General features: G+C 42.2%; 1 protein-coding gene across 10 annotated transcripts in view; it reads right to left on the minus strand.

Moving 5' to 3' along the window:
- Positions 1-12,965, minus strand: part of dgkb (diacylglycerol kinase, beta) — a 57,188-nt gene that overhangs the window by 4,716 nt on the left and 39,507 nt on the right. For 9 of the 10 annotated variants that reach the window (XM_026317201.1, XM_026317206.1, XM_026317200.1 and 6 more), the window contains 2 exons: positions 5,458-5,548; positions 4,357-4,552 (listed from right to left, as the gene is read on the minus strand). In XM_026317201.1, coding sequence (XP_026172986.1) covers positions 4,357-4,552; positions 5,458-5,548 — 287 coding nt within the window. The remainder of the gene's footprint in view (positions 1-4,356; positions 4,553-5,457; positions 5,549-12,965) is intronic. The other variant, XR_003296258.1, reaches the window with a different exon arrangement.

Consider the following 12,965-nt stretch of genomic DNA (forward strand, 5'->3'; position numbering starts at 1 on the left):
ACACAGAAAATAGCTATTAATTAGATTGCACCGGCAATGCAAAGCAATCTTGTGATAATATAATTATTAATTTCTCTTCTGTTTTGCAGTTATGAGCATTGATTTTGACCCTGCTGGAAGCCCAGTGTCACGCAGGGCCCATCTGTTTCAGCGGCCCGCTCTGCCTCCGACTCTCCAGCAACTCATCCCTCCACAAATTAAGAAGCTGCTGCCTCTCTGTTGGGAGTATACAGACACTAATTGAAACTAAGACCCATTTTAGGAGCTCGGTGCATGTGAGTGGGTTAGCTCGCTGTCACCGACGCTGCTCCATCGCTGTCACGCTTATCAGATCTGTGTTGGTTTCCTGAAGGACTGTCGTAGGCGATGTTGCTGTTTGCTGTGAGGTGGTGTTGTCACTGTCGAGCTGTGGCGTCCAGCTGTCACCATGGTGATGGACATGCGTCTGTCCCTATTTCAGTCCTCTGAGTGCAAAGCTTTCCAAGGTTGAAGTGGAAATTTGTGTGTACATACACAGCAGACCTCTTGACACTGGGCTTTAAAGCTGCCCCCTCCTCCCATCGTGATGCACGAGTCACCACAGGGACAGGAACATAATAAAACATCGCTTAGACCAAAGATGGGCACCTGACTGCTGGATACCTGGAAGAGACAAATTCCACCCTCACCTGAGATGGTACCTTCCAGCTTCTGATTGGATGAACACACCTGATCCAGGTAAACAGCAGTGAGTAGGGCAGGGATAGTTGGGAAACAAGCAGGACAGTGGCTCTCGAGGAACCTGTCCATGGCTTAGAGCCAAGAGGTGAGGAACCATGCTGTTGCACCAGAAAGGTAAAATTATATTTCTATCATTTGTTTCAGGCTGTCATTAAAAGCCATTTTCTTTTTTCTAAGAAAGTGCAGACATGATTTCAATAAAGGTGCTAGTGAATGACACATTTTATCTAGTGTGATTCATTTTTATTCTGAATTACCAAGTGCAAATGAATACCTGGAGCAATAATCAAAACTGTATTAACCTGATATATAAATAAAGCAATCATGTTTACTTCTCAGAGAAAGTAACAACAGAGTCACCTACCTGTTTCTGCAAGAAGCCTGAATTATTAACCCAAGATAAGCAGCCAGTGGCTAAATATAAACCAGCTCCCCCACCCTTACCTACCCTACAATCAACATCATGAAAGCAACATTTGACTCTGATCAACACACACACACACACACACACACACACACACACACACACACACACACACACACACAGTATACATCAGAATACATCAGACAGTCGTATGAATGAATGTCCAAATGGAAGATTCATAAAAGCAGCACTGTGGCTTTAAACTCAGCCATGTTTTCCTGTCAGAGTGTGGGATTAGAAATGGCGTCCTTGTCATTGTCAAACAACTGCTTGTCCAGGCCAGTGGCTGCACTGACACATGTGGAGCGACAGGGTGAAAGTGTAGGAATAAGAGAGACAGTGAGGGAGCGGAGCAGAACCAGCAGCCGATCAGCTGAAAGGAAAACTAAAGAGGAATGGCGGGAGGAGGAGGGAGTGTGTGTGGAGGCCGATCCTCCGACGAAAGCTTCATGAGGCTTGTCACAGGGCATCAGTCCCAAACATCAACACTCCCACCCCCACTCCCCTCTGCAAAACCTCAGTCCCATTCTAAATAATTCACTCCACAGCCATTCCTTTCCACCTGAGGGGCTTGTCTCCTGGCGTCACCAGCGGGACGATTTAACAGCTCCCGAAAGGTCAGGGTTTTTTTTTTTTTATCCCCCAGTCACCTCCACACACACACACACACACACACACACACACCCTCACACACACACACACACACACACACACACACACACACACACACACACACACACACACACTCTCAGCCTCAAACACAAAATAATCTCTGCCAACAGTTTGATCTGTGTGTCATGCTCTGCGGTGCCCCTCTGGGCTAATGCACTCCCATGTTTACCTCTAAATATGCCGTTCTCTTGATCTGACAAGTTAGGCCACTTACCTTGAGGGCACCTTCTGCAAGGGCATGCATTCACACATATTCGCACACGCACACGCACACACGCATCAATACACAAGCATAAGCAGCCTTAAATCAGCATGAACACACAAAGGCATAGTAGCAAACAATAACACACTCCCCACTCACACTAAGTGCTTTTCCAGGTTCAGACTGTGGCCTTTTTAAACCACAAACACCAAACTGATTGATTTTTCTTCAGGATTAATGAAGTGTTCATTGTAGCGAAGTTGGGCTTTGAATTGATCATCTCCCTCACAGTCTGCCGTCCTCCATCCCACACTGAACAGTCACCTGACAGTCAGGGACGTTAAGGAATAAACATCCCAACATGCAACAGTGTTCGTTAGGACAACATGTATGTTTTGTTTGAGCTGAGCTGCTTTACCTGCCTCTGTCACTCCCTCCCTGCTGTGATTTATATTTCCTCCTCATTTTCTCTCACCCTTTCTGACATCACAAAACATGCATTTGGCTTTATGATCAGAAGTACAGTAAGTGCTGCTACTGTAAATTAGGGATTAATGTGTTGTATATTGACAGATCTAATACGTTTTGAACAACAAAGCAAATGAGAAAGAAAAAAGAACGAGACTGGGGAAGAAGGGGAAAAAACCCTTCACAGACAGCTTCACATAGATCTGTTTTTCCAGCAGTCATGTCCTAACCACTGAAGTCTCATAAGGGATCACTGACAGTCAGGTCTGGAGATCCTACTGACTCAACATGTTTCACGTCTGACACTGATTGTAACATCCACTTCATCCCCAAGTACTACCAACTAACACACCTTCTCACCAGGAAACCTAAAAACATACTGTGCTTCACCTGAAGGAGCAGGAGTCAAAGATGATAGAAAATAAAACTAAAAAAAAACACACACACACACACACACACACACAAACCCAGAATTCCTGGCAATAGTGCAGAACATTTGTGTGGACAAAAGTACAAGTACTTTGAATTCATACTTGTTTTAGAAAGAATCACGTCCTTGTGCTGATTATATCTTTGCATTTATCATAAGAGAACTTTTCAATACATCAGTGTGATGTGTGATGCATAGCTAAGAAAATGAAGCCTGACCACAACCAATGAAGATTTTCCTGATATGAAAGTATTTTATTCTCGTCCTATTCAGCGTGAACATAATGTGGTATAAATACTTTTACTTCTTGAACCGTAAATTTACTACTACCACAGCTTTCTGGATGTTTCTGTTCCTAAAAAGTCCTTGAAGTGGCTCAGACCGTTTCAGCAGTTACCAAATAGCAGCTGACTCAGTCTGCTTCATTCATTCATTCATATATTCCTAATGATGGATTTTCTTTTTGACGCAAATGGATCCAGGGGTACGCACAACACCCCACTCAGTCTGCTTCTATTAGCCGAGACTGTCCACTACACACACCATTAACACACTAGAGACTGTTCCAAATAGTGACATGACTGTGCCTCTTCTTTGCAAACAAAACCCGCCGGCTATGATTCAACTTGTCATCTGTGAAATATTCATGCACTTTGGAAAAGTTTGACCAAAAGTTTCATCTGTGATCTATCTGATAGGAGCAAGGACGCAGACTTTCTGCGTCTGATGTGGGTTTAGGGAAAAGAGCCTGCAACACTGTCAAAGCTATTTAATTTCTATTATATTTATCCAACAAACCACCCAGGAACTACAGTGGGCTAAGTGCACGGCTTTGAAAGTGCTGTTGACTCAATCTGACCTTTCAAAACATTTCTTTATAAAGTTTTGTTTTTCGAATCAGACCAGGCATCTATGGCCATGCCACACTGTAGGTACTATAGCCTGTATTATACTGCACATTTTAACTTTGTCACGTTACACACTGTTGTTCCTGCTATACACTAAATACTTTAAATTTGCACACCTCTTGATATTTCTGCACGAACACTTGTTTTCCTGCCTTTGTTAGATGTGAGACACTACTTGGGCACAGCAGTGCTTGGGACTAAATGATGACTTCACAGTGACTGTGTTAACATGCAGGTAATGTTAACAGGCAATGTGTAACATGTCCATCATGAAATTAAGGTGGTAGCATTTGCTGGTATGGCTGAGAGCGACCACCACAGTCAAAGGGATTCATTGTTAGGAGACTGTAAATGTACTAAATTTCATGACGGGCCATCTGGGAGATGTGAACTTATTTCACTGAATAAATGAAAACACTGGGGGCATAAAAGGCGATGGGGGTTGGTAAGTTGGACATGTGCTTTCATGGGCTTGTTTACTGTAGAGACTGCAGGACTGTAACAGTCAGAACTCATATGTGCTCGACTCTACCTTGAACTGCGAACATGAGCTCTTTGGGGTCGACCACCGGTGTCCTCTTGTCTCTGCCCTTTTTGCCTCCCTTGCGATTGCCCCTCCTCTTCTTGCTCTTGCCCCAAAGGTTGGAGCCGCCGTGCATGCTGGGTATGTTGAGGATGGCAATGCCTTCCAGGGAGATGCTGCTGAGGTCCAGGGTGACACCGTCACACTTTTTAAGAAAGGAAACGGTGAGAAAAGACAGAATTGGTATAATCAAACATCCCTCACAAAAGCAGGCTGCATTTTTCTGTGGTTTCAGCAATGACTGGTCACAGTCGCACTGAAACTCAACAAAACGTTTTAAAGCACCATCCTCAAAAAACAGCAGAATGTATTTATAGCTATTTTATTTAGTGCAGCCCAAAGTGGTGTTCTTCCCTACTGACTTGACCTGACTGGAAAGATTGAAAAGTTGTGGTTTCAGAATAATTCAAGCAAAAATATTCTTTAGTAAATTACAGTATCAGAAATCTCAGTATCTTCAACTTTTTTCCTTTTTTTTTTAGTATATATCTGGAAAATAATTCTACAAGGTATACATGAACCAAACATTACATCAGCCAGGACTCGTCTTCACCTCCATACCTGCTCTGCACCATTAGCTATTCAACCAACACTAATTAATGAGGACCTCTGCTCTGTGTGGACAGCTCTGAGAAGCAGGAAGATGAATTGTATAGATGCCATCTTCATTATCACTCAATATCACACACAGCAGGGTCATGTAGGGCTAATTACCTGTGTGTTGAACTGAGGTTCAGTGAGAAGTGGGTGGGGAGGTGCACAGATAGCCTTCACACATCAGCACTTTGTCTGGTGAATTTGAAACTAGTACAAGTTTGTGCTATTTATGGAACCAAGACTGACCAGAATATCTGTAAAAGGAAGAACTGTTCTAACCTAAATACACACATCAATTATGTCGATCTGCTTAAATCAGATGTTTCTAATAATAAACAGAATGCATGACTGCTTGGGGAGTCACGTAAAAGAAGTGAGCAGTGAGTTGAAAAGAATATTTCCTTTATTTGTTGGAGAGACCTCTACAAACAGAAAATCTGTGGTTGGATTTACCTCAACCTCCAGAAAGTCATGGAGCTTCTTACACGTGGCTGAAAAAGTCTCTGAAGTGCCAAACTCAAAGTACCACAGCTTATTCTTTGTTCTGAAAAAGACAAGACAACAGGAAGTGCAAAGGGACCAAGAAAAAGAGGAAACATACTGTAGGAGTGTTTTCCCCACATCAAAATCTGAAGCTTGAACATTCATTGCACCTTTTCTCTCCTGTCTCCAGTCTCCTATATGCTGAGCATAAGAAAAAAGCAAAAGTAAGAATATTACAAGCCTGTGCAGGTGTGTGTTTGTAAAAGGATCTCCTCAACTACACAGGGACTACGCCTTTAATGTTTACCGTTGACCAACAGTCATTAATCTCCAAAGAACGCATAATGTGCTTCATTAATCACATACTGAAGGTGGATGATGACTCTGAAACCAGTCAAAAAGGCATCTGAGGGAGAACATGGGGTGGTCAGAGTGTAACCATGCCCGACATTAAGGCCCTGTGAGGGGTGTAAGAGGGTAATCTACCTGCCCCTGCAATTAACAGAGCCTGGGGTGCTGCTCCCCAGGCCTCTTACAGCACACGCTCCCATTGCTAAGGCTGATGATCAGCGACCTCACGGGGGTGAGTCACCATCTGTCCATATATCTGCTTATGTTCTCTCATGAATGCAGGAATCAGTTTTTGTATTAGAGTAATGGTCACTTCTTGACTCCAAGTCTTATATTTATTAGTGTAGTGTGACATCTGTGTTACGCTGATCACGCACAGTTTAATAAAGTTTCCACCACATCTGTATTTAGTGACTAACAAACCCTCCTCCTAGAGTGGGGCTATAGCATAGTGTTACTGTATTACTGTGTTAACGACAGTGAGGTTTAGCTCTAAACATGAACGTCAGCATGAAGAGAAAGCTTTTTTACCGACTGGCACATTTTCTAATCAGCGTTATTCACCTCAGCTGCAGTGTTTTCAGTGTTATGGCTGGTCAGTGTACGTGAAAGGTCAGGGCAACAGTTTCAGGTGTGATCGGCATTAAGAAGCGAGGCAGGTAGAGACTTCAGGTGTTGTCGTGACCCTCAGGCATAACATTTCAAGCATATGACGTGATGCCAATGTACCAACACGTCAACAAACATCGATGCAGGTTCGGAGTCTGTGCATTGGAATTATTTGTAGGCTACTGCACATACAGACTGCAGACACTGAGCTTTACAGGAAGTCAAAACTAACTTTTCTCCACTCAGCCCTGGTCTGCGGTGAGGTACTGGACTCAGTGGAACATGTTTCCTCTCAACTTTCTGTGTCAGTTATCCAAACTTTTCTTTCGTCTCTCAGGGTGGGAAATAAGTTGTGTTCATTTTTTAAACTGGTTATTAATTAACTGCAATATTTTTAAAATCACTAAACTGTATACTGATGATCAATGAGACTGTGCTAAGTGTTGCTATAGTTTATTCTTATACATTTTCCTATAATTTGAATAACAGGTCTGTATGAGTTCTGCATTCATTTGTCAACAACAGGATTTCAGGTTAATTCTGTACTGAAGACCAGATTGCAACAGACAACAACACATAATTTATCTTAAAGCCTCAAGGACAGAAAAAACCTACAACAGTGCTGACATGCAGAACTGAAAACAGTAAAAAATGGCCTTCTCTTAGCTGGATTCAAAGCACTACACGCGGGACGTATTAGTATAAGCAGAGTAACAATCACTGAATTATTGATTTCCTCATTAGGACTTTTGTCAGGACCATTTAGCCACTTTATAAATGAGCTTTCATTAGGGTACTTGCAAGGTAGTCCAACTCGCAGTTGATTTATAATCTGCAACCTGGTCAATAGAGGGATGGGAGCAGAGGGAGGTGGGAGGAGGCAGGAGGGCGACAGGGCCACGCTGAGAGGCTTTGCACAATAACACACCCCTCCATCTCCTCCAGCATCACCGTCAGTCTGTAAGCTCAGACACACATGTACACAGGCCTGGGTCATTTTGCAAACAAACAAATGAAGGTGGATAATTTGAAAATCATATTCAAAGCTGTTGGTTGGCGACCGGGGACAGATACAGACAGTATTTAGGATCCTGTGTTGTTGCTGATCTGTTGAAACAGGTTTTGGTGTTTTTAATTTGATATCTGAAACTGAAAGTGAATCTTAGAGCTGACATGTGGACTGGATTCTCTCCAGGTGACTAAAACCGAGATGAAGATGTGTTTTTAACTGTGTGAGCTGAAAAGTAGAAGGAAAAATTTACACTTAGACCAAAGATTTCACGAATGTACAGAGCTGTCATAAATAAAGGCACACTCTTCACATACATGACCACAGACAGTATCTGTTCAGACAAAAATTCGCTTTACATTTATTCTGAATGTAAAAGCTTTTGATTCAAATTTTACTGCACAAGCAGAAATTCTGGGGCTTTAAAATACAGCAAACTGCACATGGGAAGAAGAGACAAAGAAGAAAACGGCCCTTTTAACAACAGATACGATAAGAGACAAACATCTGACTGTCCTGTCGATTCCCACCACTTAACCTAACAAGTGTATCACAGCAACAAATCACCTCATGTCCCTGTTCATTAGGTAATTAGGAGAATCTCAGGGGCTGGATCGGATTGTCATTTGTTATCTGCCGTCTGATGCTGAACACTGGACTCATCCGATAGACTGACCTGTGAGCAGCATTTTCAACAGCGAGCCGGTCTGTCGAAGGATTAATAGTCCATCTGATTAAAATGATGATTAGGACTGTACATTATAGTAAGTGCAATAAAAGTGAACATAAAGTGGCTGTTTCTGTAAACCGTTGGCTGACTTTAAGCTCCTAAATCCTTCTCTCAGAAATCTATTCATTATATTTTCTGTTTTCTGGAAAAAGTGCTATCACAGAGACCAACAGTGCACAGTACGTAGAGAGTTTGCACACACAAAGCCTCTGCTGTGATTTTACCTGCAGTATGTCAATGCAAAGTGAACTGCAATAATAACTAAGCGGTATGCATGTGAAATCAGCTGTAGTAAACACAGCCCCAAAGAAAACAGTGGCTCAGGTTTCTGGAGCCACTGAGGCGTCATTCATTTGCACAAACAAATCATAAAAGGACAAATGTTGTGCAGCTGAGACAGAAAAACCACAAAGAACCTCAGTAAAACACAGCTAACAGAAGAAAAACAAGGAAAAGTAACAGACAGGTGAGCTGAACATCAGAAAAATAGATGCAGCTCAAACAGCCAGAGTCTGAACAACACCGTCACGGTCATCAGGCTGCCAGTGGTCAGCGTATTACAGGATGTCAGAGGCGATAAGCTCCAGTGTAGCGTCACTGTCCTGAGGCCACAGCACCTTCAGATGTACCTTCCCATGGCCACACTGAACATGAGGCAGAGCAGCATTGATTTTATTCCCCTCTGACACTTAATCTAACCCACGATGATCTACGACCTTATTTTCACACTAATTTGTTCTTGATCAGAGGTGATAAATATCGCATTGACATAACCAACTCTTTGTGCATTGCATCAATGCACTGTTTTGTTTAACATGACACCGCCTAGAGCGCTCCGACTCCGACTGGCAGTTTGAGAAATGACCCGAGTTGCGTCGTCTTGCCTTCAGAGACGCAGCAAGCAGTTTGAAAAATGTATTTCTCTCTGTCTCACTGCACAGATTCCAAGGTGGTTTTTTTTTTTTTTTTAAACCAAAACTACTGATACTAGTATAATACATCCACCATCTTTAGGAACGAACACAGAAACATGGCCGCTAAAGTGAAATGATGAGCTCCACTCCTCAGCCACATATTTTAGTTTTGCAAACTGAGCTGCAGAGACAGTTTTACTGGTACATTTACACAGCAGCAGTTTGAAGTAGGTAACGTTAGACCACTAACGGCGTCCTGAAGACACACTCACCAGAGACTTACTGACATTTTGAACCCAGCATGGGATTTTAGCAAAGTGACTAAAAATAAATGTGGTAATGATGCTGTAACTGTAACACTGTTCTAATTGACAGCAGGTCAAACAATGTGCAGAGATCTTGGTTAAAAATCTGTTGAACTTGAATGAGAGGGATTGATTTGTAGACTCTTTAAATAAATAATGTGTTTCAATGTGGATCAGGTCTGAAATGTTCAAAGTGAATTTACATGGCAAAGCATAGAAACATGACAATATGCCAAGAGAAGAAGTGGTCAAACTACATGTGGTGGTTGAAGAAGGCCTCAGAAACCTGAAGAAAAGGTTAGCAAGTGAATTTGAGTTATTTTTAATTCGACATGTGTTTCCTGGGTCAGAAAGAAATGTCCAAGCTCTGAAAAAAAAAGAAGTTTCATGAACAACTAGAAAAATATTGACGGTCCTGTGACCCTCTGAGGGGGTTGCCAGGTTGGAGAACTACAGCTCTAAAGTGGGGACTTGTGGCAAATATATTCATGAGATCTCACGTCTCAGCAGTCAGTTGTAACTGATTAATATTGAAATTGAAGTTTTACAAAAACGTGAAGCTCCGTGCAATAGAAGCAGATATTACAATAATTTAAAAATAGAAACGAAGCACATAACCTCAATTGTGTTCCTGTGCTCCAATATAATGTCTCAACTAGAACCGTTAGTGATGGGAACTATTAGACACCTGACTTGAACTTAAAGCAATGCTGTTAATGAATGATTTCATATTGTTTACAAGGCCTGAGGCGTTTTATCAGTGTGTTTATCCGAGGTCTGACACCTCCAGCAACACATCAGCAGGGAGAAGTTAGTTAGACTCCAGACTACAGTGAGACTGTGATTCAGTATGTGATCTGTCTTCATTAGGTTTGGAGAGCTGCCACTTAAAATAACCCAGTGGTTGACAATCACTCACTCACACTCACACACACACACACACACACACACACACACACACACACACACACACACACGCACACGCACAACTTCATATCACATCTTCATTCAACAGCAGCAGAAACACTGAGGGAAATGGGGGTTTCAAATACAAATCTCCTCCTTTTTTGCAGTCAAACTTCACATCAAATGGATTTTCATATGTGTTATTAACATTTTTCAGTGGACAAGCTGCTCTCTGCCTTTGACAGTGGAGCTGACAAGAGAGACAATGCTAAAAATCTGAAATGTGACCTGTAGCTTACAAACACAGCAGACGATGTGTTGGCTGTGGTATCGGAGAACAAGGACCATAAGGACATTTTTAGCCTCTAAAATTGCTGGACCTGACATTTGCACAAGGTTTGATGCCAAGCTGACACTTTTTCTTGCTTATTATTTGGTCCACAGAGATAAACAACAACATTGTGACTAGTGACAATCTGTCTGAATTTCTTCCTTTGCTTACTGATTTCATCTTAAAGAGTATATAAGACATCATTTGAGAAACAAGAAAAAAAAAAAAAACACAGACCATACTGTGCAAAGTTTAAGGGAGACAGTAAAATAATATTTTTAAAAATAGAGAACAGGGCTTATAAAGTTAAATCTGATAGAATGATCATGATCTGAGTTATTTCTTATTGCACTCCCTCTATACTAATACTTGCATTCACTTGCTTTTATGTAATTGTGTGTGTGTGTGTGTGTTTGTGTGTGTGTGTGTTCCTACTGTGCTGGGGACAGGGCAACAGGTGAGATCCCTCCAAATTACACACAAGTGGTCATTAATTATATATGACACTTCGGTCACATAAACGATTTCATCCTTAAATGAGGTCCGAGGGCGGCCGCTACTGAGGTCCGCCATGCATGTGTGTGTGTGCACGTAAATGAGTGTGCGTGCTTGTGTAATTTAGAGTGCCATCACCTGTGTGTGTGTTCCCAGCTCAGCAGGAAACACACACGCACGCACACACGCACGCACGCACACACGCACACACACACTAGCATGGGTGTGTTGATGGGTGCGTGTGTTGGTGAATCCGGTGGCCCCATCCAGCACAACACAGGGCTTTGATGAACATACTCATTATGCTAAAGAGTGCTCCATGCCTGGGCTTCCCTGTGCCTTCAGGAAAGGTTAACTCAGGATGGTTACACAGCACAGCGAGAGCCTGTGGGCGCACGGGGGCAGAGCGGCTCTGGAGGAGCAAGCTGACGGTGTTAGATGTCTCAGGCCAAAAATAGATTTGGTTTGCAGAGTAAATATCATGGGAACATCAAGGTGCCATGACTGACGCCACAGAATAAACAAACATTGCAGGTGAAAGATCCCATATAAGACGTTTCTCTTCACATGATGTTTGATCTGTGCCTGATTTTTGTGGAAAGCAAAAAGGTCGATGTTTCAAAAATCAGATGAAATGACACAGAAAGTGCTACAAATGTGAATCCTGAGGTTTGTAACCTCAGTGTGCATCATATTTTATAAAACAGTCTTGGTATAAAATCATAAATTGTAACTAAATCAAATAAGATGTCATATTATTAGTAGCACTGGCACATGATTACTGTAAAGAGGAAGTAATCAAGACTCATGACTGGAGTTATGTCCATTTATATCAGTCCAGTATCTGATGGATTAGCATCAGTACTAGTGATTTTTGATCAGTCCTAACATGTCAGTGTTATTCCACTGAATCACATACTGTTAATGGTAATTTTCTGTCCCAGTATGAGACACAACTAGAGACTGGGGTAAAACTACGTGGTAAGTTTTAGTTGTGTCACTAAAACCGTACGTGTCTGGGTCTACGTGCAACAGCTACACGTGCTTTGGTTCAGGAACAAAAACTACACTGGTTTAGGAAAATAAAATCCTATGAAGTTAGTTTAGGGACATCAAGTACAAACTACTGTGCTCTTCAACACACAGAGTGAAATAGTTGAAATGCAGGAACTGAGGTGTCATAATTTTGGATGAGAAATCTAAATGCAACCAAACACGAAGTATTAAAGTGAATAACAGCACAAAGTTCTTTGTGCTCCAAACTCTTTCTCTTCTTCCAGACCCCTTATCTCGCACTATCCGTCTCTTTCCCTCAGAGTCAGAGATTAGTGTGTAATTACATGGGAGATCAGCAAAAAAAAAAAAAAAAAAAAAAAAAGGGAGGAGGAGGAGGGGGGGGGGGGGGGGGAGTATATTTTAACAATGCGGTCGAGGAGGAGTGGTGATGGGGGAGGAGGTGGCGCAGCCCTCGTCACGGGCCGACTGATTGTCTGCTTTTAATCCTCGACCTCATTATCACCTCCAGGTCCGGCAGTGGCAGTAAATGAATCTATCTGCCGAGTGTCAAATCTTCACACCTTCACCCTGGTAATCACCCCAAGGTGCAAATACAGAAGATGGATAGAACAAGAGAAATGAAGGGAGGAAGACAGAGAGTATGACCCCTGCATTTCATCAACAAAACCCCATCAATTCATCACTAAGAAACACTACATGGTGGTGTTTTGTTGATAATTACAGCTGATTAAATATTCAGCTTCTTTGAGGTCAAACTGGGACAAAATGTAAAGATTCACTGCATATAGGACGTGAAGAGTCATTACTGCTG

Source organism: Mastacembelus armatus, chromosome 16 (genome assembly GCF_900324485.2).
Source record: "Mastacembelus armatus chromosome 16, fMasArm1.2, whole genome shotgun sequence".
In the NCBI taxonomy this organism is placed as follows: Eukaryota; Metazoa; Chordata; class Actinopteri; order Synbranchiformes; family Mastacembelidae; genus Mastacembelus; species Mastacembelus armatus.